At 38.2% G+C, this 27,912-nt stretch overlaps 1 protein-coding gene across 2 annotated transcripts in view; it reads left to right on the top strand.

Annotated features, from left to right (window-relative positions):
* The window catches only part of LOC112160794 (carbohydrate sulfotransferase 8), a 280,529-nt gene extending 253,905 nt beyond the window's left edge, over positions 1–26,624 (top strand). For both annotated transcript variants that reach the window (XM_024295602.2, XM_024295603.2), the window contains 2 exons: positions 22,800–22,837; positions 24,744–26,624. In XM_024295602.2, coding sequence (XP_024151370.1) covers positions 22,800–22,837; positions 24,744–25,904 — 1,199 coding nt within the window. In that variant the 3' untranslated portion in view covers positions 25,905–26,624. The remainder of the gene's footprint in view (positions 1–22,799; positions 22,838–24,743) is intronic.
* The last annotated feature ends 1,288 nt before the right edge of the window (positions 26,625–27,912 follow it).

Here is a 27,912-nt window from a genome sequence, read left to right as displayed (position 1 = left end):
TCAACAGCAGCAAACGAACAACAATTCTGCTATTATAGAGGGAAGCTGTTCATTTAGGAGTGATAATTAGCAGCTTGGTTGTAACTTAACCTTTAAAATCCTATAAATGAACAGAAACGTATTTTCTAACACTTCTTTTTTGTTCTTGAAAAGTAGTTTCAAAGTTTTGTGACAGATTTAAAGACTTTTTGACCTCGCCATGAAGGGACTTACTGTACTTGTCATTAAAAGAGAAAAAAAAAAACCCTGCAACTTAAAAAAAAAAGGGCCCAAAGCTGTACTGAGTCACTGCAAAGGACAATGTGAACCAAAATATGTAATCGTCTGCACCACAACTGTACAATAAATCATCCTCCCACTCTTAGTCTGACACCAGCTCCAGTTGGCTGGATGCCTTGGTTCCACACAGCTCATTCTCACAGCTTCTGAGCATTTACAGCCCAACTGGATGCTTCAGTTTGTGCAAAGGCATCATTATGCTTTTGTTTTTATTCAAGTATTTAGGCATAGAAGAGAGCTGAATGCTAAATATTCTGCTATGGATTTACTATTCTGTGACCGGTTTAATAAACAGGAAATGCTCAAAGCTCGTCTTACAGAGATTATTAATCATAGATGCTCTGTTTTGGATGTTTACTTGAAATTACGTTTTGAGCCACAAAAATGAGAAGCTGCAAGAAAAATGACACAAAAGCATCAAAAAATTGATATTGATTGCCTCAAAAGTTGAATGAAAAGAGCTTAATCTGTTCCAAGTTGTGAATTATGAGCAATCATTGCTGAGCTAATAGTAAATACTTGCAGTTTGCTCAATGGATTACAGTAAACAAAGTTAGCAGATGTCCACTCATGAGTTTTAACACTCCTATTTTTAGTTTGCTTTTCTTTCTTTTTTTATCGTCTTGCACTCAACAGACTCTTAAATCTGGTAAATTTTCTCCACCAACCTCTTGTTCCACACCTCCCACCTACAAATCTAAAACTCTGCAGGCGAAGGGAATGAATGAATCACATCACAATGTGAGTTGTGCTGCTCTCAGGTTACAGGCTGTGCAAACCCCGAACAGCACGACTCGCCTTCCTCCACCTGAAGGAACTAAAACAGAGATTTCACAGATTTTTTTGAGAACTCTGTGCCAAAACTCCCGAAAGTTTCACATTGATTTGCTAATTTTCTATTTAAAATTGTGAAAAATAAATGTAACTAGACAAGGAAAAGGCAATTCCTTTAACTTCTTTTGTTTGATCGATTTATTTCAAGCATAGATTGTGAAAAATACAGGACAAAACACAAATATTTCAAACTCATTATCGTAAAATCAAGTAGAGTTTGATTGATTGCTTGAAAATGAGTGGGAAGAAGCAAATTTATATAATCCCGCCCTGACTTAGTTAATTTTACAGCTTTGCATGGTTATGTAATCTGGTTCTGATCAGATCAAATGCAAGATTTATTTTTGTTTTTTCCAGACAGCAAAGTGAAGTGCTTGTTGATTGTCATAAAACATTATTTCATGATTTCAGTAGCAGTAGTTGTCATTAATAATTTCAGTCTGCAGCAGCTGAAATTTTGGAAAAAAATAATTAATTAAATTGAATAGTTAAAGTATCTTTAACCTAATTATTTGATTTTCTTACATTTTGAGCAGACTTTGTCCTGTGTTTTTGTTATCATTAGGTAGGGAAGCAGGTATATACAGTATGTGGCTAAGATTTAAGCAAAAACAATGTCAGATTGTGACCCATAAAAGGGGACAAACTTTATTGATGAAGAATGGAAAAATTTGCTTGCAGGCATGTTTATGTGTGAGTTTAAAAGTACGATAATTTCCTTGTTTTTATTTCTCAATTTTATCACTTTCATTTTTCTTCACTTGAGTTGTTTTTCGGAAACATATTCCAGACAGAAAATATAGTGGTAATTCGGTTTTAGCTTTGCAACTTCTTACGTCTCCTTGTGGTTTTTAAACGACGAAGTATTAGGGCCACCATAAAAGAAAAATAAATAAAGAAATACATGACAATAAAGTTGTTAAAGTATGAGAAAAAGTTAAAAATTACAAAAATGAAATCATAAAATTACACGTAAAAAGTAATAATTTTACAATGGAAAAGCTGTTATTTTTCTAAAATAAAGTTGTTGTTCTACGCCTACATCCACATTATGTGCCAATAAAACACAATTGTTGACTTTTTTAACTCATAATCTTATGATTTATTGTTGTAAATTGACTTGTTAACTCTTAGTTTTATGATTTTTATTCTCATAAATTCTTGAGTTATTTCTCATTATTTACCACTTTATTCTTTATTTTTCTTTTTTCTTAATGGTAATCCTAATACTCTGTCCCCGTCTATAAAAAAGTGCTTTAGCTCTGTCCTAATGACAACTTCTTTGAATTCTTTTACTTCTGTTCCAGTGTTTTCTTTCTGTTTAATACCTTTTATCTGACTCATTTTTCAGATTTTGTGTCTTTTCTCTCTGGAGAGACACATTGTTGACCTCTCATCCTCATTTCTAAGTGTGCAGTGATGTGGATGATGCTCACATCCATTGGTGTGTCTGTTCTGGATCCACCAGCCCAGCAGTTCTGGCCTGTTGCCTGGACCTCCTCAGGGAGCTCAGCTGAGCAGAGAAGAAAGAGGAGCGATGCTTTAGCTTCAGCCCTCTTGGTTTACCTCCAAACGCAAATGTGTGTTTTCCCAAACTCACATCCGGCCTTTCTGGAGTTTTCCACTGTGCGTTTTGATTCGTAATTTCCTCGCAGGTGCGAAGCGTACAGCAGGTGTACCTGAGACCTTAATTACTCTTTGCCTAATCAAGTGTTGCAGTAAGCAGTCATCATCAGTGTTATTGAATCCACCTGCTCTTACCAACGATTTCAATTTAAAACGCCTGCAGTCAAGACGCCGCGGAAATTGAGTGTTTGATAACTGAGTAATCAGAGTAAAAGGACGGCGGCGCCGCTTTTCCATCGAGACTCTGACGCTTAAGCCAGAAAGGTTCAATGTCTCACTTTGATGTTTTTTTTCCTTTCAGAGCAGAATATTGTTGTCATTGATTTATGTGTGTGATGTAATATTTTAGTTTTCCTCAAATCTACACGAAATAATTATTTATTTATGTTGAACTGCAATCAATCAATATTTTTGTTTTCTGGTCAATAGTATCTGATACTAAGATACAATCCAACATTTATTTATGTTTTTTCATTTTATTTTTCTTGAAGGCAGATGACATTCAAGTTTACTGTACACAAATATTCATCATTTGTCTTTTCATTTTTATTTATTTCATTTTCATAGATACAACAATAAACTATTTAATAGTCTTGACTTTGGTAAAAAAAAAAATGAAGGGAAATAGAAAAACAAAAAGGTATTATCTAAACTATTTTAATCAAATATTTGTATATCACTATCAAAAGACAAAAATCATAATAAATTTAAAGGAAAATGTAACAAACAAAAAGAAAAATGAATTAAAATTAAACAAACAAACTCAAAAAAGGGGGCCACATTACCCATCCGTATAAACTGGTATTAAAATTTAAAGATATTATCCAAAAGTTAATTATAAATCATAAAATCTGTCCAGATTGGTTTGACAAATTCTGTCCATTTACAACCCAACATTTAGAACTATTTTGACTTTGATCCATAAATGATTTTGCATCATTAAATCCATATAAAAAAGTTATTTTTTAAGGCAAATGTGTCAGTTTTTTATGTCTTTATATGCAATTTGATCAAAATGTCATTTTTGTTTTGAACCTGTGAGTAATGTTGTTTTTTTAGTGTGACTTTTACCTATAAAGCAATTTAGTGGCTGTAAAAAAAGAAACAGGCGATCACAGCAAAACTTGATATGATTTTATTTGTGAAATATTTTTTAATAGTAAAACTTGTGTTTAATTCATAGTTTACAAATTCTTTTGATGTCTAGTAAAATCAGGAAATGACATTCTTCTAAACCTTTTTTCTAAAAAGACAGAAATAAGTGTCTCATTATGCAAAACCCCAGTGTCCTGACGACAGTCTTTCATCTTATCTATCTCTTTGAATGGTCTTAATGAAGACTCATCAAACTCACTGTGCTTGACAACGCATCGCCATGGCAACAAGAGTCCCGGCGAAGCACCGCCCTCCTCCAGACGATGTGAGCCAAGCTCAAACTTCAAGAGTGTACACATGATGTTTAAACACACACAGCTACAGACAAACACCACACGCACCTGTGGACATGCTCCTCACACACGGCAGCGGCAGCAGCAGTGGGCGGTCCACGGCGAGCCAGAAACACACTAATGGATAATGACAGGGTTTGACAGCAGGAGAGTGAGCTGAGTCACTCCAGCCGAGCGGGCCATGAATAAAAGAACCGAATGCTGTCGGAATATCGCTCGCTGACTGGATTTCCTTTGATACTGTGCTATTCCTGCCAGTCTCCCTTGGTAATCCCGCTCATTACATCAGGTTGGCCCGCTACTTTTGTGAAAGCGGCAGCAGCTGCCAGCAAGAGAGTCGGACAGGAGGGATGGAAAGTCACCCTCGCTGACTCGCCAGCAGTCGAATAGGCTGCTCTCATCCTTCTGCTTTCTTCTCGAGGGTTTTTGAGGGTGTCAGCATCCAAAAATTATACTGAAAGTCTGAATCTGATCACATGATCAAAAACGTGGTTGATGACTTGATCAGTATCAGATATTTAATTTGTGAACGGATCAATGTCATAAACGGATCTCGACAACTCGGCAACAGTTCCAGCAGGAGGCTAACAAAAACAATTCAGTCAAGCTAGCGAGCGAACTGCTTTTGTTGTTTTTGTTTTTTAATAACACTTTAAACTGACAGCAAGTGTCTCTATTAGTTTGTTTTAACAAAAACAACAACCTACAAATGCATTTAATAAGAAAAAAGTGTTTTTTACATGTTAATCTCTCTCTGCTGCCGACAGACGGCTAAACAGCAGCTGCTAAATGCTAGCTCTGCGATTTAACGACTTAAGACCCGAGCTGTTCTTTTTTATGCCTGTTTTATATTTCTAAAGAAATGTCTGAATTTCCCCCCTACTCACTATATAGTGTTTTCGCCACTTTCTTGTGCTCTCCAAATCTACTAATTCCAGATATTTTTTAGAAGTCTTTGCTAAAAACTAGCGTGCATCGATGCTTCCTACATCAGCGAATGTGGACCACAATGCATTGCGGTCGAACAATTTTTGTGAAAAAAAGTTTTTGAATGTTTTTTTGTTGTTTTTAATAAACCATCCACATTTCCTTTTTAGACCACAGTGGATTCACAAATAAACATTCTGAAATGTTCGTATTCATTCAGTTTTCACTTTGTGAAATCAGTGACGTCATATCCGGCGTTTAGAAAAATTAAAAGAAAAATTCTTCTAAATTTCAGGGCATTAAATAGTCTCTCACTATATAGTTTTTTAGTAGTTATTGATTATGGTGGGAAATAATAATCGTAAAAAAATAAATCCATTTAAAAAATATATTTTTTAATGCTATTAAACATGAATACTCGTCATCATATTCATGCTACAACCACGTCATAATTCATTTTTTAACAATTTTAATGCTAGATATGAATAACTTTCGGTTAAAAAGACTCCAAAGATATTAAAGCTAAAGTCACTAAACTGTCTCACATGACTAATTATCAACTAATAGATAATAATTCTTTTTTTATGTAATAGTTACACTATTTATACTTGTTTGTTAAAGCCACTTAGCAGAAGTTATCTGTTTAAGTGTTAAATGACAAATAATGTTAAAGAGACATAATATTTAAAAACCTGAATTTGTTGATTTCTAAAGTGTGTTATAAAAGTATCAGCAGATCCTCTAAATCAGGTGACTCTGAATTGGATCAGGCCCTAAAAAACCTGATCAGGACATCCCTACTGAACATATCTCAACATGTAGGTGAAACATTAAGAATATTCCCATAACGGATGTTGTTTTTGTTTATGTGTCACATTGTTTAAAAAGAAATGGGAGAATTTTCCCCTATTTTATAGGTGAGACACGAGGACATTATTTGACAATGTTTTGATTTTGATTATGGCCCCAATGTTTCCCTTCTTTCTTGTGTTAATACAAGACTAACTTTCAGTAAAATTGCCAGAATGATCCGCCCCCACTGAGTGGAGTCCAATTAAAAACATCAGAGAGCCCCAGCTTTGACCGTTGGCTTGTTTTTCAGAGGACAACATGTTAGTGAGTCTGTTCTCTCAGGCACAAACAGCTCTGACAAAAGGCCGGATGTGTAGTTTGTCTGATTAACCCACTTTTCCTTTCGGAAGACAACTTGTGAATTCAATTCCAGAAATCCAAGACCTGACGTTTCCCCTCCAATTCCAGTCGGACACGTTAAATGTTGCTCTCTCTTTGTCAGTGTCACATAGACGTATAAATGCTACTCCAATTATTCTGCAGCCTCTCTGCTCGCTGTCAAATTACCAGTGCTGGGAGCAGAGCATGGCTTTCGCTGCACCTCGCTGGCATTTTGCCTTGACAGGGAGAAGAAAGGATTTGAAGATAGCACGACGAGGGAGGACTCACGGCACAATGAGCATTGAAAATGCTGCAGCCAGGTAGTCAGACAGAATTGGGCTGAGAGCTGTGGCATCACAGACGTTCTGCTGCGGATGCTTTTCAATTGACTTTCACAACAACAATGCAGAGAAACCAGATCACAAAAAAACTCCAAAAATAGATAAGTAAGTTTGGTGGTAAATCGATTATATTTTAACCATTTTCCTCCACCACAGATAATTAACAAAAACAATTAAAATATGGATATTATTATTACTATTGTTATCTTTAAACTCTGTCAGAGGGAATCTTGTTTTGGTTGACATTACCCATTGCCGATCAACGTAAATCACAGAGAAATGCTGTTTTGCGCGTCTACTTTCTAGCAGTAATGTGTTGCATATTGGTGCAAACCTGAATCAGCTGATTCACTGTGATCACTTGAACAGTTAAAGAGTTACGAGTATTATTTAGGTGTCGCTGGTGACATCTCCTGTGGTCATTTAATTAGGGTTGTGAAGTTTTTAGCCAAAATCAAAAAGCCTTAGATAGATAGATAGATAGATAGAGCAAAAGCTCTGTTTGCGCGCTTATGTGCAAACTAGCTAGCATTAGCAATGCAAAAATAACGAAGAGCAATATTAGATCAATCGAGTCGTACAGTTTTGAGACAGAGGCCAGCTCAGTTAGAAGAGAAAAATGAACACCAACATGGATCTAGTCGTGTACAACATAACGGTGTGTGCGGAGTGAAGGAGAGAGACTTTGGGATCCTTATTCAGTGTGTCATTAGTCTGAGCTTTTTCTAGCATCTGGTTTTCTGGTTCAACGCAATTTGAATTAAGAAATTTGTGATTTTATTTTTCCAGTATGCATTAACAATTCAGCAAGGAAACACAAGTGAAAATAGAGAAAAACATATTGACAACTAGCATAAAAAACTAAAGAATAAGAACATTTCTAACAAAATTGGGGCCGAAACGCAGTTTTATTCGTAAATAATTGTATATAAATCCTTTAGTACAAGAAAAAGGCTACAAGAACGTCTTAAAAACAAAAAAAAGACAATTTTCATTGGAGTGGGTCTAAAAAAATATTTTTTTTAATGTTATAAACAAACAAAAATGATTCGCTGTGGATTTTTTTTATCCAATATTTTTACTAACATTAAAAGTAGTTTGTTTAAAGACTTACTTGAATAAAAAATGTGTTTTTGGTGTTCTAACATGTATATGTATAATGTGTAGATATATATAAATGTCTTATGGTGGAGGACATCAATTAAGAAAATTAAGCTAAAGTTTATTTTAATATATATATTCAAATCATTGTGAATCAGGACCAGATGAAAAAAAATGGAGTTTGCTCCACTCTTTTCCACTTGCAGATGTCAAATTAAATCAGTCTTTGTCTTCTTCATCCGACCTGGAATCTGGATCAAAACTGCACCATTGGATAGCTCCAGTATTGCTCACTATTACGGTTGCATCAGTAATTTTATGTTGGGCTTCTCAGGGTCTGTAAGATAGCAGGGGAGTGTGTAAGCAGATGGCTCAATTATGGGTGAAAGGGAAGTGGGGATTGCTTCTTGTCAACAGTCCAACTCATAAGGTAGGAACTTTTGAAGAACTCCTGCCGCTCTGGAGAAACTATGTCCTAGTAAATTGGATAAAAACTGCATAATTATAATTAAAAAATAATCATTATTATTATTATTAAAATAGAACTGGAAATCATTTTACAATAGGTCAATAGATGATCAGAGTGGAACTTTAACTCCTCAATGTTTGAATATATTACCCGTTCTGGAGTCCTGGATTAAATGATACGTTGTGAATTATCGACACACAGCGTGAAGGGGTTAAGATTCTCACAGAAATTCACAAAAGTCCCTTTTTGCAAATGCAAGTAAAGCTTCAAGTCTTTAGTTTGAAATTCTAGCAAATTTAAAATAAACATTTGGTTCTCATAAAGTGGAGTCTCATTTGATTGCTTGCACCTTTGATTTGATCGCTTTCCAGCAATCAAAAACAAACACTTGTTTTTTAAACGTTTTTTAAACCGGACTTACAATTACTTTATGGAATTAAAAATAAGAATGAACTATCCTCAAGTATAAGTGTATATCTGGTTCAGTTGGGCCTTTTTTGGGTTTCAAGCCCATATTTGCAAAAATGCTTTTTCCTAGTCCACCTTGGGCTGGTTCATTTGATCCCCAACAATCAAGCAAACATAAGAAATGAGGCAAAGTCACTTTTGATTTCTGACTCTTCAGCTTGTTCCCCATCACTGCTGCTTCATCTTTCATTTATTGGTGCTCGGCTGCATGAAATCCTCAGCAACAAGTTGTGCTTGCTAAATGACACCTCAGCTCTGGGGACCATGGAGCAACAGCCACCTGATGTGCGCACGAGTTATTTCAGGCATAAAGGAGTGTCAGTCAATGTGACATCTTTTTGCAGCATTCACCCTCAAACACACACACACACAGAGCCAGTCTTCTCATTAGCACCAAGCTGCAGAGGGCTTGAGTAAGTGCTGCTCCGCTCAGAAGTTCACATACACCTCTCTGCCTGTCAGAGCTCAATCACGCAAAGCACTGTGGGACCACAAGTCCCTGTGAAAAAAAATATCTTGAAGCAAAAGTGTTGCAGCAGTTATTTCTATTGTTATTACCCTCCCAGAATGAAGAGGGGAGAAATCTCTCACAGAGAGCGGAGCCTGTTTTAGAGCTCATTGTTGTTCGGTGCTGCTTTTGTTGTTTGGTTGCTTATCATGAATAGTAGATGGGGAGAAACACAGGAGGCACAACAAGGAGCATGAGGAAATTATAGGTTGGAGTTTGGAGGCCAGAAGTGATGTACTGAAGAGGAGTGGGGCGGCGGGGCGAAGAGCAGATAAGAGAGTCTGAGTGGGATGGAGCACGGATCAGCATATGGAGAGGAAAAGCATAACAATGGAGGGGATGTGGAGGAAAACAGAGCTAAGAAAGTGCTGGAGGCTAATCAGAAGTTGCTGTGAAGCCTGGAGGGGTCCTGTCTGTGGGGTGGCTTGAGCCGCAGAGGTGAGCTGGGAGGCATGTTTAGAATCTACAGCTTCAAGGCCGCCTGGAAATCTGAGACGTTTGAAAGCTTGAGCCCAGCTGATGGTGGTATTTCTGTTCCCGGTATTCCCAATTTAAGACTCAATGAAGACTGTTTACATCTTCATGTGTGATCCTATGAAATGTTTCATAAAGACCCACCCCAATGAAAATAGTTTTACTGACATGGACTTGTAGCATTGACATGTATAACGAAATTAAATAGCTAATATTTTAGCAACATGGTAATTTAGTGTTTAGCTTCTATTTTACGAACACGCTTTTTGACTAATTTAGTTTTCTGATGAATTTTAGGATATTTTGGAGTTTAGCTAGTATTTAAGCAATGTGCTAGCTTTTTTTGGCTAATTTGGCATCCACTGATGTTTTTTATGCTAATTTGGAGTTTAGTTAGTATTATTGCAACACAATAATGTTTTTGGCTAATTTGTTGTCTACTGAGATTTGTATAGGCTAATTTAGAGTTTAGCTTCTATTTTAGCAACAGGCTAACGTTTTGACTGATTTAGTTTACTGAGGAATTTTAGGCTATTTTGGAGTTAAGCAACGAGCTGGCTTGTTTGGCTAATTTGGCATCTTCTAAAGTTTTGGGGGCTAATTTGGAATTTTGCTCATACAACAACAAATATTTTTACAAAATTGGCATGTATTAGGGTTTTTCAGCAATTTTAATACTATATGTTTAGCTAAAAAAAGATGCGGGCTGAGCGGGGGAAGTGCGGTTTGGATCTGTGATTGACAGTGAGGTTAGCTTGAGGTAACATAATCACTCTGCATCTTCAATATGGAGAATGGTACCGAGAGAACTTTCACCACAGAACTTTCTCCTCCACCTTTTCCCGAGGCAGGTGCTCATGGTCCAGACAAAGGAGACCCGATTCTTAGTGGTAAAATGATGCTGGCATTATAAGCTAATAAAGGCTAACGTTTTAAGCAAACAATCCCAAGTGAAATGTTCATTGCAAATCCATCAACATGATGGACTTCGCTAGCTTTAATGAAAATTACACTCAACCATTGTTGTCTAACTTCCAAATCCACTGGAAAGTTGTGCAAGCCAGTAGATTTTTGACAACCTAAGCAATACATGTACAAGCCACGCTAACGCTAACACGCTAACAATCGACCGTTACACAATCAAAGATGGGCGGGGCTTTTATACTGGAGCTGCAGAACATGATAGCTTAAAACTTCTGAAATAAGGCGGGACTTAACGTAGAACCATCAGAAAATTCAACTGTAATACCTCATTTCAACCTCTAGGGGGAAGCACACACACGGTTTTAGACTGTTGGAATTAAACGCACTTATTTTAAACTGTCAAAACTGTGGCAAGGACCGACAAACAGCACTTTTAATGACCCATTTGTAGAAATCAACAGCCTTCAACCTTATGTTTGAGTACGAGTTTCTCAAAATATCAATGTTTCGGTTGATCAATGTGAATTTATTATGATTTGGTTCTTGGTTGGTTTCTCACTGCAGTGGAAAACTTGTGTGTGTCGTTGTAAAATGTTACCATCAAATCTATGGAGAGCTCAAGGTCAGAGTCCATGTTTGTAAACCAAGCAGATTTTAGGAGCTGGGACAAGTTTCCATTAAATATTAAAAGAACATCCAGTAAACATTTTCTTATATGTTGCAGGACTGCAGAGTTTTAAGGTTCTTGCAAACAGACTGATTACCAGAATCAACTTGGTGATACATTGAATAAACGTAATGAATATTTTTTCTTTAAGCCGATTGCATTAGACATGCTATTTCCCATTTGATAGACAACGCTGCCATCAGAGGGTGAAGCTGCACATCCAACAGCCTGACAAGCCTGTCCCCTTAACTATCCCGTTGGTATTCAGCCGTGGTCCCTGTTCTTTACTCACATGTCTGGACTCATCAGTCCCAGCTGTAATCAGGAGTGGTCTGACAGGAAAACAAGGGGTGTGGAAGGGAACGTGAAGCTAACTCAAATGAGAGGCTAGCGTAAACAGTGACAGGGCCAATTTCAGTTCCCAATCTCACTGCAAATAGAGGTGAACAGAGGAGCGGCGAGGCTTAACGAAGACATAGCAGCATCTGTTCGCATCACCTCAGCCCTTCTCCGGTGTACCAGGAGGTCATGATGAAAGGAATTGGCATTGACTTTAATCTAGACAATAAAAACCAGGGAGAAAGACATAAAAGTGGCCATCAGACGTTTTTTACTCAGTCCCTTCCTCAGACAAAGCTTAAATGATTTTGGTGGAAAAACTGAAAATAAAGAAGTGTCGGCCGTTTGCAATCTCTTTTTCATTTATTTATTTGAAGGTATAGTGAAAGCTTTCAACCTTAGACCAGAAAATTCACTGGTTAATAGAAAATAGAGACAGACATGATTACTTTTATCAAAAAAATGGATTTTCCCACATTGTAAAAAAATGACTCAATTCTACAAGTTGTTGGTGATTTCAACCCGTTTTCTTTGAGATCGACTTGTAGCTTTATAGTATCCTCTCTGTGTTTAACCACAATGCCCAAACCACCTCAATATGCAGGTTTTCAAACCTGGATTTACAGGTTTGAATGCAATGTGAGATGGAAATAAAGCCTTCGCTGCTGAATGGCCTCCTCTACGTGACTCTTCTGCTCAAGCAGGAGCCGGGTACGGAGAGGAAGGAGGTGGAGTTGGGAGTCGTGGTGCCACAGAAAAGGATCATTCAAACACAAACATGTAAAGACGCCTGCAGCTTGGAAATAAACATGTTGAGCTCAGAGAAAAGTCTTCTTTTTCTCATGAAATAGTGGTGGAATCGTCTTTCGGGGACAGTCATACAATCACCCTGTAAAGAATTTCTAGGATGGTTGAAGACTTCTTGTGTAGGACACATTCAAGCACATCTGCCATCACTTCAACACTTTATAGGAATATTTTAGAGGGGAGATATTGTTGTTCAGTTTATGAGATCAATAAAGCAGTTTTATTTAAATGTTTTTTTTTATTAGACTGCATCAACATTTGATTTTGAAAATAATGAAGCTTTTTCACAATCTGTGCCGGAGTCTGTTAACAAATGTTTCAAGTGACCATGAAAACAGGGTCGTGTAAAATATTTTATCAATCAATTTTTGTACGATGGAGGGCCAGTAACTTAAATTACATGATTAAAAGTCATGGGCCAAATTTATGACTTTCTTTTGTAACTGAACGAATTTTTAATTAGTAAATTTACAATTTTAAAATCAAAAATTTACAAGAAAAAAAGTCATTAATTTGCAAAGAAAAAATTGTGAATTTACAAGAAATAGGGCATAGATTTATGAGAAAAAGTCTTAAATTTACGAGAAAAAGTTGTAACTTATGATAAAATGTCATAGATTTGCAAGAAAAATTGTTGTACATTTACGAGAGTAATACATTTACAAGAAAAAAGTAATGAAATTACAAGAAACTAGTCATAGATTTGCAATAAAAACAGTAGTTAATATAAAAAAAGTAATAAATTTGCAAGAAAAATAGTCAAATTTGCAAGGAAAAAAAATTCGTGCATTTACAAGAAACAAGTCTTAGAATTATAAGAAAACGTCATAAATTTACGAGAAAAAGTTGTTACTTAAGATAAAAACATTTTATGAAAAATTCATACATTTATGAGAAAAAATGTCAGATTTGCAAAAACAAAGTCGTACATTTACGAGACACAAGTAATACATTTATGAGAAAAAGTTGAAACTTATGATAAATGTCATAATTTCTTAAGAAAAAATCATAAATTTATGAGAAAAAAGTCAAATTAATGAGTAAAAAAGTCATACATTTACAAGAAAATAATTCATAGATTTGCAAGAACAAAAGTTGTACATTTACAAGAAAAGGTCATAATTTACAATAGAAAAGTCATACATTTGCAAGAAAAAAAGTCATAAATTTATGAGAAATTACCGTATTTTACGGACTATAAGTCGCACCGGAGTATAAGTTGCAGTAGCCAAAAAATGCATAATGAAGAAGAAAAAAACATATATAAGTCGCTCCGGAGTATTAGTCGCACCTTTAAGAGAATAGTCCAACATTTATGAACAAATTCAACAAGCTCGACGTAACGTTGGATTTGACATCAAATGCGATTCGTGTGTCAAATTCGACTCCGTGGAATCTTTTGATGTGCGTCTAATTTAATGCTCAATGCTTGTCCAAAAATGTGTTCATAAACTAGACACTGCCATTGGAGAAGCTGTCTGAAGTTTTTAGCCTCATCGCTACATGATGGAGGCTTTGGCTGTTTATCTCATTTAAAATACACAGAAGATACGGATGATGTTGAGAGGTTAAGTTATTTATTTTAAAGAACTCCACAAAAGCATCTATAATCATCTCTCTGTTCTGGGTTCAGGACAGCAGTTTTTTGTCTTTTTCTTACGGCGATCGTTACCTTCTAGCCTGCAGGTGCTGCATCTAATCTAAAGGACAGTTTTTAGCTGCTCTTCTGTCTGTTTATAACCCAGTTTGATGGCTTGCTGTCCCGCATTAGTCCAAGCAGAGAAAAATGAAAACAATAATAATAATGTCTTGATGCAAATGAGAAAAACATCATAACATCCATGAGGACAATGATTAGATTATCAGGAACGTTTGTTTTGAACGTAACTTCTTCTTCTGCGTTTCTGTCAGCTGACAGCAGTAGATACTGATACACAAACCTACAGTGCCCTCTAGTGGTTGTTATTGGGAAACAACCGCCAAAAGGCAACCGGTTTAAGTGGGGAAAATAACAAATATATGAGCCTATTTATGTCTAACAAAATCACATATAAGTCGCTCCTGAGTATAAGTCGCACCCTTGGAAAATCTATGAAAAAAGCGCGACTTATAGTCCGGAAAATACGGTAGTCATAAATTTACAAGAAAAAAAGGTCTAAAATTTGCCAGAAAAAAAGTCATAAATTTATGAGAACAAAGTCATAAATTAACAGGAAAAAGCATCAAAGTTCTATTCATTTGAGCTGTGCTCAAAGATCAAAGACATGGAGCATTCTGTGAAACCTTATTTCTGGTTTCCAAAACAAAAAATCTGAATCTTTTGGTGATTCAATATTAATTTAATATTAGTGTCGCCGGTTTCTGGAGTTCAGCGTTGGTAATGCGAAGTTTCATATGTAAAAGAAGGAGCTCAGAGAGACACGTTTGGATGACCGCCACTTTGTTCTGCCCTTATCATTCACATACCCAGAAGTCCATTTGACCTTCCGTTACATAACTGTCGTGCACACAAGTAACACAAAAGGGAAAAGAAAACACAAACTTCCCCTCCTGCAAATAAAACGTCCTGTTTCAACACAAAACAACAAAGAAGAAGGAAAATAGACTTTAAAAAGTTAAAATTTCTGAGATGCATTTATAAAGTCCATGTAAATAAAAAATGTTCTTATTATTGCACTTACAGTACTTTTACTCCAACTTGTGCCACTCTATTTCGGTTATTCTTCCACTTTATACTGGAGAACATGTGACTCCTCTTTCATCATCTGACTCCCTTTTTAGTGAGCTAATTGTCTGCATTAAAGTTTCAGAACGGCGCCGCTCAGCTCCACATGACAGTTTTCCCACCTCACAACAGAAGAGCTTTTCCAAAATCCCTCATTACTTTGCATTTTCTGTATCCGAACCGCCTCCTGTTGTCATGGACAAGTGAATCCACAAAAGGATCACTGCAGTCTGCACACTCTGCCAATACATCCAGAACCGCGCTGCATCTAAATAAGATATGTGCCAATTAAAGCCATTTGCACCTTGTTTCGGCTGGGATAATTCACTTAACCCTGAGCTTTCAGCTGACAGGTAGCATTTGTTTACACATCCCTCATCGTGCAAGCTGCCAAGCCCTTTTCCTCTTCATGATATTAAAACCAGCCACCTCCCACCACACCCCCGCACAGCGCTCTGACTCTCTGTTTCCATGGAAATCTGCCCTGAGAAGTCTGTGCATGTCCCAACCTCGAAGGTACCCCAAGTAGAATCGACTCTGAGAATAGATTGTTGCCGAGATGTGTCGCCGCTCCACTAATTGTTGTCTTTTCTGATCCCGTTCTCTCACCTTTTCCACATCCGACATCCATCCCGTCATGCTCAGGTTTCCCGCATCAGAAAGTAATTTGAAAAAAGGAATCTTGTTTTGAACCTGAACAGGCATCGATAAATAAACATAAGTGCCTTTGAATTCTGTTTATTTGATCAAACTGCATAAAAACTGTACGATGCCGTTTAAGGTTTTTAAAGGATACCAGAAAAGTTAAGCACCTCTACCTGATTTTTAACAACAGCTTTTACTTCTCAGAGCTGCTTTTTAACCTTTTACATAAATTCTAAGTGTGGAGCAATGATGGAGGTGATAATAAATGGGCTGAGAAGCTGTTTTCCTCAGAGCAAAGGTGCTCTTAAAATAGAGCCGAGGGTGTGTGACAGCGCTGCAGCTTCGTATCACTCCAACGTGCTCGCTTTGATTCTTTTGTTATCTCCCTCGTTTGCTGCTCTGAAGACAATTACAAGCCAAACTTTAGTTTATTTATGGTGCGACAGGCACAATGATTTAACAAAATGGGACAGTGGAGGAAATTTGCTGTGATTTTCACCAAGTTGAAGCACATCCTTTCTGATTTACTCATTATCTGACCTTGAACTGCGGTCAGAGGAGAGGATGGAGCTTTCCAAACACATCATTTATTCATAGTATTTTGCTACCACATATGGAAAAGTGTCATTCTGCGCTGTGTTAATACAGCACATGATTTGCTTTAAAATAAGATGAAGCATTTTAACTGTTGATTGTTGCGTTATTTTTGCTTTCATTTCTGAATCACTTAAAGTTTAATCTTGTAATTCCTGTCTCCAATTTGTTAATTTTATGACTTACAAATGTAAATGGGAACATTTTTGCACACGTTTGAAGCAAAACTCCAAAAGCACAAAGCATGATGCTCTGCAGATACCTGAAGAAATAGGGAACTCATGCAAATGTCTTAGATTACGCCCAAAACACAGTTTGTTTCACATTTCATTAACCCCTTGGAACTCAAGGTATGCTGCCCATTTTTTGTCACCTTAGAGTTTACCTTTTAGTTTTTACCCTAAAATTTTGCATGACTTTATTCAGCTCAACCTCACCTACTGCCTTTGACTTTACAGTTTATGGAGGCATTTTGCCAAGCCGGTTGGTCGGCTGGTCAGTCAGTTGTTCAGTCGGTCAGTCAGTTGGTTGGTTGGTAGGTTGGTTATAGGTAGGTTGGTTGGTTGGTTGCATGGCTGGTCGGTTGGTCAGTCAGTTAGTTGGTTGGTTGGCTGGTAGGTTGGTTCGTCAAATGGCTGGTCGGTTGGTTGGTAGGTTGATTGGTTGGTTGGTTAGCTGGTCGTTTGGTTGGTCGGTTAAATGGTTGGTTGGTTTGTCAGTCGGTTGCCTGGTCGGTTGGTTGGTTGGTAGGTTGATTGGTCGGTCGGTTAGTTGGTCAGTCAGTTGGTCGTCGGTTGGCTGGTTAGTTGGTCGATTGGTTGGTGGGTCGGTTGGCTGATCGGTCGGTTGGTCGGTCGGTTAGTTGGTCGTTTGGTTGGTCGGTCAAATGGCTGGTCGGTCAGTTAGGTGGTCGATTGTTTGGTGGGTCGGTTGGAAGGTCGGTCGTTTGGTTGGTCGGTTGGCTGATCGGTCGGTTGGTCGGTCGTTTGGTTGGTCGGTCAAATGGCTGGTCGGTCGGGTAGTTGGTCGATTGTTTGGTTGGTCGGTTGGCTGGTCAGTTGGTTCAGCTAGCTAACAACGCTAGCAACAGTTGCTAAGGACTTTTCTGATGACCAGATCCAATGACAATAGCAAATGGAGAGCTTTAGGAATAAAGGAAGTTGAAGCATCATAAAGCAAATATGAAGCTATTATCCAAGAAGCGTGGACAAGAAGATGTTGCTTTGTAGACACTGAACTTTCATATTAAGACGGCGGCCGCAAAATATGGACTTGGGGGCCATGAATGGCCCGCGGGCCGCCAGTTTGAGACTCCTGCCCTATATAGTGCACTTAGTAGGGATGTAACAATTAACTGAGATAATCGATGGGTCGATCTATTTCTACGATCCACCCAGATCAGTCTATCCAGGGCAAGTTGTTAATTGGATTGATTTCATTGTTTCAAATTTTAAAAAATCAATTATTATTGATATTGTTAATATCCTTTGGAGCAATAGATTTATTTTACTATGATGTAAAAAGATAAATGAATTGAATCGGGTTGTTCAAAATGAATCTGAATCTGATCATGAACCATAATTATATGAATTAAATTGATGCTTAAATTAACCAATCTTCCCCTAGCACCAAGTATTGAGTAGTTGGAGAATTCAAACACAAAGTAGGTCTAAAATCTCCCACATCTCCATTTCCATCTGTGAGAAAGATGCACACGAGCTCTAAATGTTGGATGTTTAGTGTTTAGAGAGTCTCTTCTGGCACGTTTAATCTCAAATCTCTAGTTGCTCACCCATCACCTCCTCCTCCCCCCTCAGCAGCTGCTCTCGCTTGCCCAGTCCTGCAGGAATTCAGCACAAGCTGAAACACCGTTTCATCTCTTACCACAACAAGTTAAAACATCAATGAACTAGAGCTCAGAGCCTAATGCCTTCACTTTCAAGCACTTTTCAGCTGATAAACCACACTAGCACGCCTGTGCTTCGTATCCCCCTAAAGAGCCGAGCGGAGGAGGAATCGGTTGAGCAGAGTGCAGGTGTAGGTATAAAAAAGAGGAGTGCAGCTGGTTGGGGTCACGCTGGCTCAGCGTGGCGAATGACTAATCAAAGGTTTATGGTGGCGCAGCATGGCTGCCTGGTCTGAATGGTGGGCTGCGAGGAGGCACGCCTCGTCTGGCTTTCAGCTCCCTCCTGCACCGTCTCCGGTCGAAATTCTGCCACAATGCGAGGCCACAAGCCCTCACTTAACAAGCTCATTATTTCACATTGTTTTTGCTCCGTGCTCCTCCTCAGTGGCAGGGCAAAAGATGATGTTTGATGTATGCCTCTGCAAAAAGCGCCGCGCAAGGATAATGGATCTGCTAATGATGTGACTCTTGCTCATGTGGATTCTTGCCTTAATGCCAGGCAGTGCATGAATATTCAGAGGCTATGTCTCTGAAGAAAATGTGGCAGCTCAAGGTTATTATAGAGGGCAACAAAGGACAAGTCTCAAAAGCTTGCTTGGCTTTTTTTCTATTATCAGCCAAATTGCTAGAAAAAGAAAATACTCGACTATCAGCATAAAATTAAGAAACCTTGAAGAGTGTATCTAACCTGGAAGGTTTTTGGAGGTTTACTGATATTTTATTAGCTTAGGTAAGAAGCACAACATGATTTCTGATTTAACCTTGTCTTTCCATTTTCTCTACGATCAAATTTTTATGTATTTTTACATTTAAAATCATTCCCAATGGTTTTTAATTAGGAGTTGCCCATTTTTAGCTACATTTTAAAAAACATTTTCAGGAACATAGTTTCTGTAGAGCAGCAGTAGTTCACTAGAAATTAACCTGAGTTGTTGGTGCGGAAGTAAGCCTTAACTTATTTCCCATAATCCATTTTTTAATACTCTCTCCTGCTATCTTGCAGACCCTGACAACCCCAATCTAACATTAGTGGTGCAACAAAATTGCCAGTTCAGGCAAGGAAAACAAAGATGTAGATGGATCAGAGCAGGTAGCTAGTGGCCTGCCCACCATAAGCTCTTTTTAAACTACTTTTTTTGTCTGCTTCTGATTCAAAACAATTTGGAAAAAGAATCGTTAAAAAATGCAATTTTAAGCTTATCTTAAAATATGTCCTCCATCATCAAAAAAAATGCCAAAAAAAAACTAAATTTTCATCAGAGTGGGTATTTAAACAACACTTGAGGAATATACCACCAATCCAAAAGACAACTTTGTAGTCTTTTTTTATCAATGACAAAATGTCTATGCCATATTATAGGAATAAATCTGTATGCATGCAATTTTGTTCTTAATTTGCCCAATTTGAAATTTTATTCTTTTTTTTAATTGTGAAGCACTGTGGTACACCTAGTGGTGTTGTAACGTGCTACATAAATAAGCCTTAATTCATTCATTCATTAAAGTCCCACTCCTACTGTATATATTTTTCTACTATAAAATCCTATGAGTTGTGGGCGGGGCTTTTGGGATTCCGTGGAAGTTCTGCGTAAACCTTTTGTTTACACTCTCTCCCACTGGCTAAAGGATGGAAACTACCTTAAAAAAAACTTGTTTTAATAATACAGTCAAAGAAATACATAAAAAAATCTTGCATAACATTTACCCAACAAATATGTACATATCCAAATTTTCAGATATTGATCATAACTGTAGTTTTTGCAACAACTCCCCTAAATTTCTATAAATGTGCATTTTCTTTTGATATTTGGAACCAATTGGAACAATTCATAAATAGTAAATTTAAAAATAAAATACTGATAATTTTTGAACATATCATTACTTGTTTTAGCTTGTCAATTTACTGCTTTTTCAAACTTGTATTTTCTTACTCAAATCTCCCCTGCTGTAATTACTCTGTGTTAAAATATTATTACTATAGTCATTCTTTTGTTCTGGATGCATTTGTCTATTTGGTTTGTAAATTTGTTTGCATTCAATAAAGTTTTTAAAAAAACTCTCTCTCTATTATCCAACACGATTTGAATAAAGAAATATTCAGAAATGAAGTTTTAATGATTTATTTTTTTTATGCTCCAAGATTATGTTAAAAACAACATTTTCACTGGAGTGGGCCCTTGAACCTCAAGACCTTTTAAAACAACTCAGTTTGTTCCTCAACAGAATCGATTACAATTTTTAAAGCAGCCAAATCTTTTTTTTCATCCCTTCTGAAATCACTTCTCAATTTGGAATTACTGGTGTTAATTTTTCTTTTTGTATCACACTCTCTGATGCTTCCCTCTTAACAATCAATCATTGTTTCAGCATGCAGTGGTGAAAATCAATAGCATAGATATACTGAGTAGAATTGAGTGAGTGTGAAATTGCAATCAAACAGAAACTATTAGCCTCAACCAAGTGGATACTACAGAGATAAATGATGTTTTCAAAGCCCCCTAACATTTGTTTACATAGTAATATTACTTGTTTCATTCGCACTCTGTCATGAAAAAAATGTTCCTCTCATGAAATGTAATTTTGGCAGCTCACATGAGGGAAAATTGCTTTTTCAGAGGCAGGATTCTCACTGTTTGTAACCAATTTAAGGCTTCGATTTATCAAATCAGCTCCCTCTTTGTCGAACAGGACGTTCCATTCAGCAGAATTACATCACATTTCAAATTTTACACGGCACGCCGTCTGTGAGAGCACAAAGGAGAGAAGTGGGAGAGACGATATTGACATCATCAGCCATGACAAACTTGTAACAAGAGCGAGACACGAGACCTCTTAGAAGGAAGCAAGCGAACCCTCCGAGATTTCAATTACCACCCTGATGGGGTTCTCGGATCGATAGCGAAGCGTGCGCCTCAACAAGTTGCTCGGGGATAGAGAGGTCTCGGCCTCTGCAGTTTAGGGCTGCTCCTTTCGTTGCATTCAGATGTCTTTTCGTGGGAGTCGTGTGATAAATATTCATGTTTTTCATGCATCAACTGAACTCAAAGATGCACATCCTACCTGTATGACCATTAGAAACACTATAAAGTGACTCATCCAAACATTTCCACCAACCCCTCTCTTTCCCCCCACTTCTTCTCGGTGTTGTTAAGTAGAATGAAGACCGAGGTTGAACACACAAAGCCATACAGCAACACAGGCTCTCCAGTGCATACTAATCTGAACAACACTGCATCAGGGCAGCGTGTTTCATTCCCTCCCCGCTGAGGCGTGTCTAAGTGGGAGTTAGGCTCTGCGCATCCCATCACTTACCGAGGCTTGTGGCCTGCCCTTTTCCTCACCCCCCTCCCCCAAATCCCCCCATGTGCAGGTTCCTATCACTTCCGCTATCAAATTGGAAGTGACAGGTTACTCAGGCAGAGGTGTCTTCACTCACCCATCAGCAGCCCCACTCAGAGCCGTCAGCCTGATTACATATCAGCCCGATTGGGGGAAGCTCAGGGAAGGAGATGTCCAACTGGAGACAGACCGCTAAACACATCGTCTGTCCTGCCGCTGCACATCTGCCAATACATATCCCACCTACCCCCACGCCCCCAGGCTGCCACTAAACCAATCTGTGGGTCCCCATCGCTCTCCTGCTGTCTCGGAGAAATTCAGACAGCTGCAACTTTTTTTGGTCTTCTCAGTCAAATTTCTGCTGGTTTCTCTGTGTGTTTCATTCACAGAGCTTGCAACAAGTGGAACTGAAGTCATTAAAGTCCCTTTCTGAAGAAAATCATGTTTTTTTTTGTTTTGAACATGTATGTGTGGCATTTTTTGTATGAAAGAGAACAAATGTAATAAGAAATAATTTCAAATCAACAGTGTTTTCTGTCAGCCGTTTTTCTGCAACTGATGCTAACAATGTTTTCTGTTAGCAGTTCTGTCTGCGATTGATGCTAAAAGTGTTTTCTGTTAGCCGTTTTGTCTGCGATGGATGCTAACAGTGTTTTCTGTTAGCAGTTTTGTCTGCGATTGATGCTAAAAGTGTTTTCTGTTAGCAAAACACCATTTTGCTAGCAGTGTTAGCGAACCAGATTGGAAAAAACAAACCTTGCATCTCTGATATTGTTCAGGGGCAGGGCCAAATCGGGATGTGGTCCAGATCCAGCTTGTGAGCTGCAGTTTGGAGATCCCTGCTTTACGCTAGCTAGACACAGACTGGAGCAGATCAGGGACGGAGCAGCTCAGCTCCAAAAGCCACGCCCCCTCAGAGGATATGTTTTAAACAGGAGCTTCAGATCAACATGAAAAATGGCTTTTAAGACATTTAGTTTGTGGGATTTTGGTTTAAAACGTAATAATAATAATTAAAACACTACTGGGAAGGGTTTTTTAATTAAAAAAATTGTCATTGGGGACTTTCCGCTTATCTTCACACTTTCATTCACCCTACTGTGTAATTTTGTGCTGTGACATTATCTGATTTATCTTCAGGACAAAGAAAATTTTAAAAAGAAATATCTCACCTGACTGTTTTCTTTTTCCCTTCTCTTTCCCAGCTATGAGACTTGCCTCCACTCTGCGGCAGTCCAGAGAGGTGAGTTTACTCCGTCTCTCCCAATACACGGGCGCTCGGTTTGCTCCCCACCACCTGTTATCTATTGCGAAAAAAGCAACTGTCAGCCTTGTACCTCTCAGCGAGTCTGATAACATCTGTGTCGAGAGGCTGACCTCACACTGTGCACTCAGTCACTCCGGCGAGTAAACGACCCCAGCTGAACAAGGCCAGACTCCTCACGGTGTGAAGAACACCGCCACCTTTTCTTCTTTCATGTCGCCTTGAAACTTTTTTTCTTCTGTTTGAATTACTTTCATTAAACCCCAAGACCTCACATGATGCTCCGCTTTGTACTATTTTTATTACACTTTTTTTTTAGTAAAAGTTATCTGTATTAACTTAGAAAATGTGCATAATTCTCCTGGATTTATGGAAGCCAATGATAAACATTCTCTGTTGTAGCCATTGACTGTATAAGAGAAGTGGACTGAGTGAGGGTGATGTCATGTCCACATTTGTCATGAGAGGGATAACACGTCAATGTAAGGCTGGGGTCATCTTGACCCATAAGACAGCACGAGGGTCAAAGGGTAAATGCATTGTCTTAACAAATGTGGTTCAAACAAAAATGTTCTTCGTGTGCAAGTGTAAGCAACTAATAAATAGTATAATAATATAGAAATCTAAAGAAAAAATAGGTTTATTATGGAAATAGTAGCTCAAAACAGACTTAGGCTATGTTTGAATTCACTCACTACTCTCCAAGTATTCACAATTTTTGTCAAATCTACGGTTCTAAAATCCAGTTACTTAGGAATTCTCCAGAAATATCAATATATTCTTTTTTTTTATAAATTATCCATGTTTTCATCATCAGAACACACTGGATTAATAAATAGTCTTTGGGAAATATTGATATTTATTAGTTTTTTACTTTGGGAAAGAGGTGAAATCCTATTTGTAAAGAAATAAAAACATGTATTGAGCAGGTTACAGGATAGTCCTGTAGTATGTTTTTTAGGAGTTGGGTTTTAATGAGCCAATTCGAACACAGCTTTAGCTTTGCAGCACGTCCAAACAAATGTTTGATATCATATCATGCATTTAGGTACAATTTTGAAGTCATAGTGTTACACAAATAATACAATTATTAGACACTATTGCCTTGTTTACAAAGAAATTGTTTCATTTGTCTAATGAAAATTGTAGCAAATACTGTCATCGACAAAAACAACAATTACAATAAGAACCACTTTCTCTTTGATCATTTGATTTTGGAGCCACAAAGTGCATCTCCTTCAAATAGAAAAGAAAAATGAGTTTTTACCGGCTCAGTCAACCTCTTCTCAATCTATTGCCTCTTCTCTCCCCATCCTTATTTGCAACAATAAAAGTCTTAACATCATTCCCAAATCTGGAGGCTGCCCAGAATATACGGACTCCTGCAGGAGGAAGGAGCAATCGCTTCTCCTCTACAGGTCCCTGCAGAGGAAAAAGACGTGGCTTTTTAAGTGAAGAAGAGAAGGAGCCGGTCCCATCACCTCGCCTGCTGTAAAACCGAAATTAGACATTCAGTCTAATGACTTTATGACGCCATTAAAACATTTAATTGAAATAAAAAGTGGGAAAGCGTGGACGCCTTGGGCGTCATCTGATGGTCATCAGGCAGTAGATAATTTTAAACGAGGTTCCTACCTGGGTGTTTAAAAGACATTTATGTGATATTACACTGACGGGTCATGGGTGGCATCGGACTGTCTGTATTAACCTGTCAAAGTTAGATGCTTAAGTACTGATTGAACAGCACCATCAAGTGGCCAAGTTGGGAATTTAGACTCCTTTTTTATTGCAGAAAGTTGAGATTTGATTATGAAAAAAAATGTGTTTACTGCTTATTTAAGGGGATTTACTGTAAAACAAATTATTTTGATGTTTTGTTTTACAGACTCTATCAACGCAAGACAAAGAGAGGCACAAATCCTTCGGTTACCAGAGGGCCCAGACACCAGAAGGTGTCCTGACCAGCCTGATTCCCCCCATGCAGTTCCCTCACACTGAGAGGAAGAAGCAGAAGGCCTCCGCCGTGTCTCAGGAGCATGACATGGACTCCCTTCACGTCACTAAGCGACAGCTCAAGCTGCTGAAAACAAGTCCGCTCGTCCTGCAAAATAAAAACAGCGGCTTCTCAAACTCCTCCGTCTTTGCGGCCTCTTCGTCCCTTTCAACTCTAGATTCGTCCTCCAGTTCGTCGGGGTCGCCACTCCAAGGAAGCTGGAAGTTCTTCAGCATTCTCGAAGCCCGGAAGCAGCTGATGAAAGAGATCTGTGCCAAGTACAAAGGCAGCATCTCCAAGATCATCACCAGGAGTCACGTCAAGCACCTCTATGTGGAGGACAAACACAAGCTCTTGTACTGCCAAGTTCCCAAAACCGGCTGCTCCAACTGGAAGAGGACTCTCATGGTGCTGGCGGGCAAGGCCTCCAACGTCCAGAGCATTCAGCACGACACCGTGCACTACGGCGGACATCTCAAAAAGCTGGAAAGCTTTAGCCAAAAGGAGATCATGCATCGTCTGGAAACCTACAAAAAGTTTGTGTTTGTCCGTGAGCCTTTTGAGAGGATTGTGTCGGCTTACAGGGATAAGTTGGAGAACCCCAACGACTACTACCACAACTTGTTTGGGAAGCCCATTATATCCAGATATAGACTCAACCCATCGGAGGAAGCCCTCAGGACAGGCAGTGGAGTCACGTTCAAAGAGTTCATCCAGTACCTGCTGGATGTGCACCGGCCGGTGGGGATGGACATCCACTGGGATCAGGTCAACCAGCTCTGCCACCCCTGTCTCATCCACTACGATTTTATCGGCAAGTTTGAGAACATGGGGGAGGAGTCCAACTTTCTTTTGCGGCTCATCGGCGCACCGCTAAGCCTCACTCTCCCCACTTTTAAAGATAGAAACCCTGGAGACGAGCGGACCTCCCTGGAGATCACAAAGAAGTATTTTTCACAGCTTAGCATGTTAGAGAGGCAGAGACTATATGACTTTTACTACATGGACTATCTGATGTTTAACTACTCTAAACCTTTCAAAGATTTATATTGATGTACTCTTGTAAGTCCTCAATCAGTCACATTCCACTGCATCTCTAACGCTGACAGGAATCCAATCATGAAGATGTTCATTTAGCATTCTCACAAGTCTTTGAAGGGATGCTGGTGGTTCAGAGAGACCAAGATTTATTTGATTTTTATCAAAACAAGATTCTCGTTTAACAGATAAGTTCTTTTCGGGAGGAAAACTGGTCCAGAATAATGAATGTGCTTTTGAATTGGGCACTAGAAACCATCTGGGAGGAGTAAAAGATATAGATTTTACAATCAACTGATTAGAAAATAGAGATATTATTTATATATTAGGGGTGTAATGATTCATTTTAATGATTCATATCATAAAATGTGGTTATTGATCAATTCATTGACCTAATATCGATCCAGGACATATTCAGCCAAAAATTTAACCAGTTTGACTTTGAGATAAATACCTGCCAAACCGCAGCACCTCCTTCTTGCTCCTTTGGTTTTGACCCGCCTCCGTAACTGCTGGCTAATGACTGTAGAGATCTTTAGTCACATGGTTTTGTTTACCAGCTTTGGTCCGGAACAGAAATCTCCAGTAGAGCCCAGTCTGAATACAGACTAAACGCAAGTTTAAGGACTCGATCCGAGACAAATTAAGCAAACTCGGTCCAGAACCAATTATTTTACCATCATACAGATTGATTTGGTTGAATTATAGCAATCAATGAATTCAGTTAATCATTACACCCCTAATATATATATATATATATATATATATATATATATATATATATATATATATATATATATATACTTGCTTTAACTAATACCTTACTGTGACTCAGAAAGAACTTGCTGTGACTGAAAAAACAAACTTTAATGATTATCCAGTGGAATGTTTAAACCAGGGATCTGCAACCTGAAGCTCCGGAGCCACATGTGACCCCTTATTTGTGTCTCTCTGAAGAAAAAGAAAATGCTTTTTACTCTAAAAGGTAACCAACTTTTGGACTATATGTCACAGCAAGCAAAACAAAACCGTCAGAAAAGACAAACTTCACTCAACTCATTCACAAACAGTTGAAGCACACAGTACGTTTTATTGTGGCAGATTCTTGACTACAGTACCCACAATGCTTCAGTAGTCCACCGAGTGGTGTGACTTACCAAATTCCAACATTTTGACACATTTTTAAACAGTCAGCAAGCACATTTAAGAAACTGGCTGAGATACACCAACAACATGAAAAAATATTCAAAAAAATATCTGTTAATATTTTATTTATGCAAAAATAGTTTATCTATAGTTCTCATAATTAAAATAATATAAATACAGAGCAGTATTTTATTTTTCTAAAGCCTGTGGCTCCTACTGGGTTGTGATAAATTGACCAGAATGGCCCTTCAGGTGCTAAAGGTTGCAGACCTCTGTTCTAAACTAAAAAAAAAAAAATTCATTTGCTTTAATGCAATTCTTTTACTGGAAGAATATAAAAATATGAACTTATTTCTCTAGATCATTATGTTCTAGATATTTTAATTTACTCTTTGACTTGCAGCGGGTTCGGCATACCTCTTCGCATCACTGCAAACTAATGCAACTCTTGTGAATGGCTTTAACAAGCATAAACCATAACAGAACTCTAAACTCCTTGTGTTGAGTGCTGCCCACTCGGAAGCTTTGTGCACTTTTTGTAGCATTTTTGATACTTCTAACTACTTTGTGGGTCTGTGCCGTGTTCTAACACTTTTGTGGTTTTCCGCGCCACGGAGGCTCCTCCACGTGCCGTCGAACTGAGGACGTCTACTTTCCTGCTGGGTTCAAACTGTTGCTGCCACTATCTGCTGTTGTTCAGACTTCCCGCTCAGAAACATACAGACCTATAAACACCAAAAACATTGAGTTTCTGCTGTCAGATCGTTCCACCGTTCACATGCATCACCACCATCTCTGTACAGGCTTCTGCTCTGACTCTACTGTGTAGAATTGTATAACAGGCATTCAGATAACTTTATATTTTTCTATGTATTTG

Source organism: Oryzias melastigma, linkage group LG3 (assembly GCF_002922805.2).
Source record: "Oryzias melastigma strain HK-1 linkage group LG3, ASM292280v2, whole genome shotgun sequence".
Lineage (NCBI taxonomy): Eukaryota > Metazoa > Chordata > Actinopteri > Beloniformes > Adrianichthyidae > Oryzias > Oryzias melastigma.
Note: the sequence above shows the minus strand (reverse complement) of the source record. Positions and strands in the feature narration are given on the sequence as shown.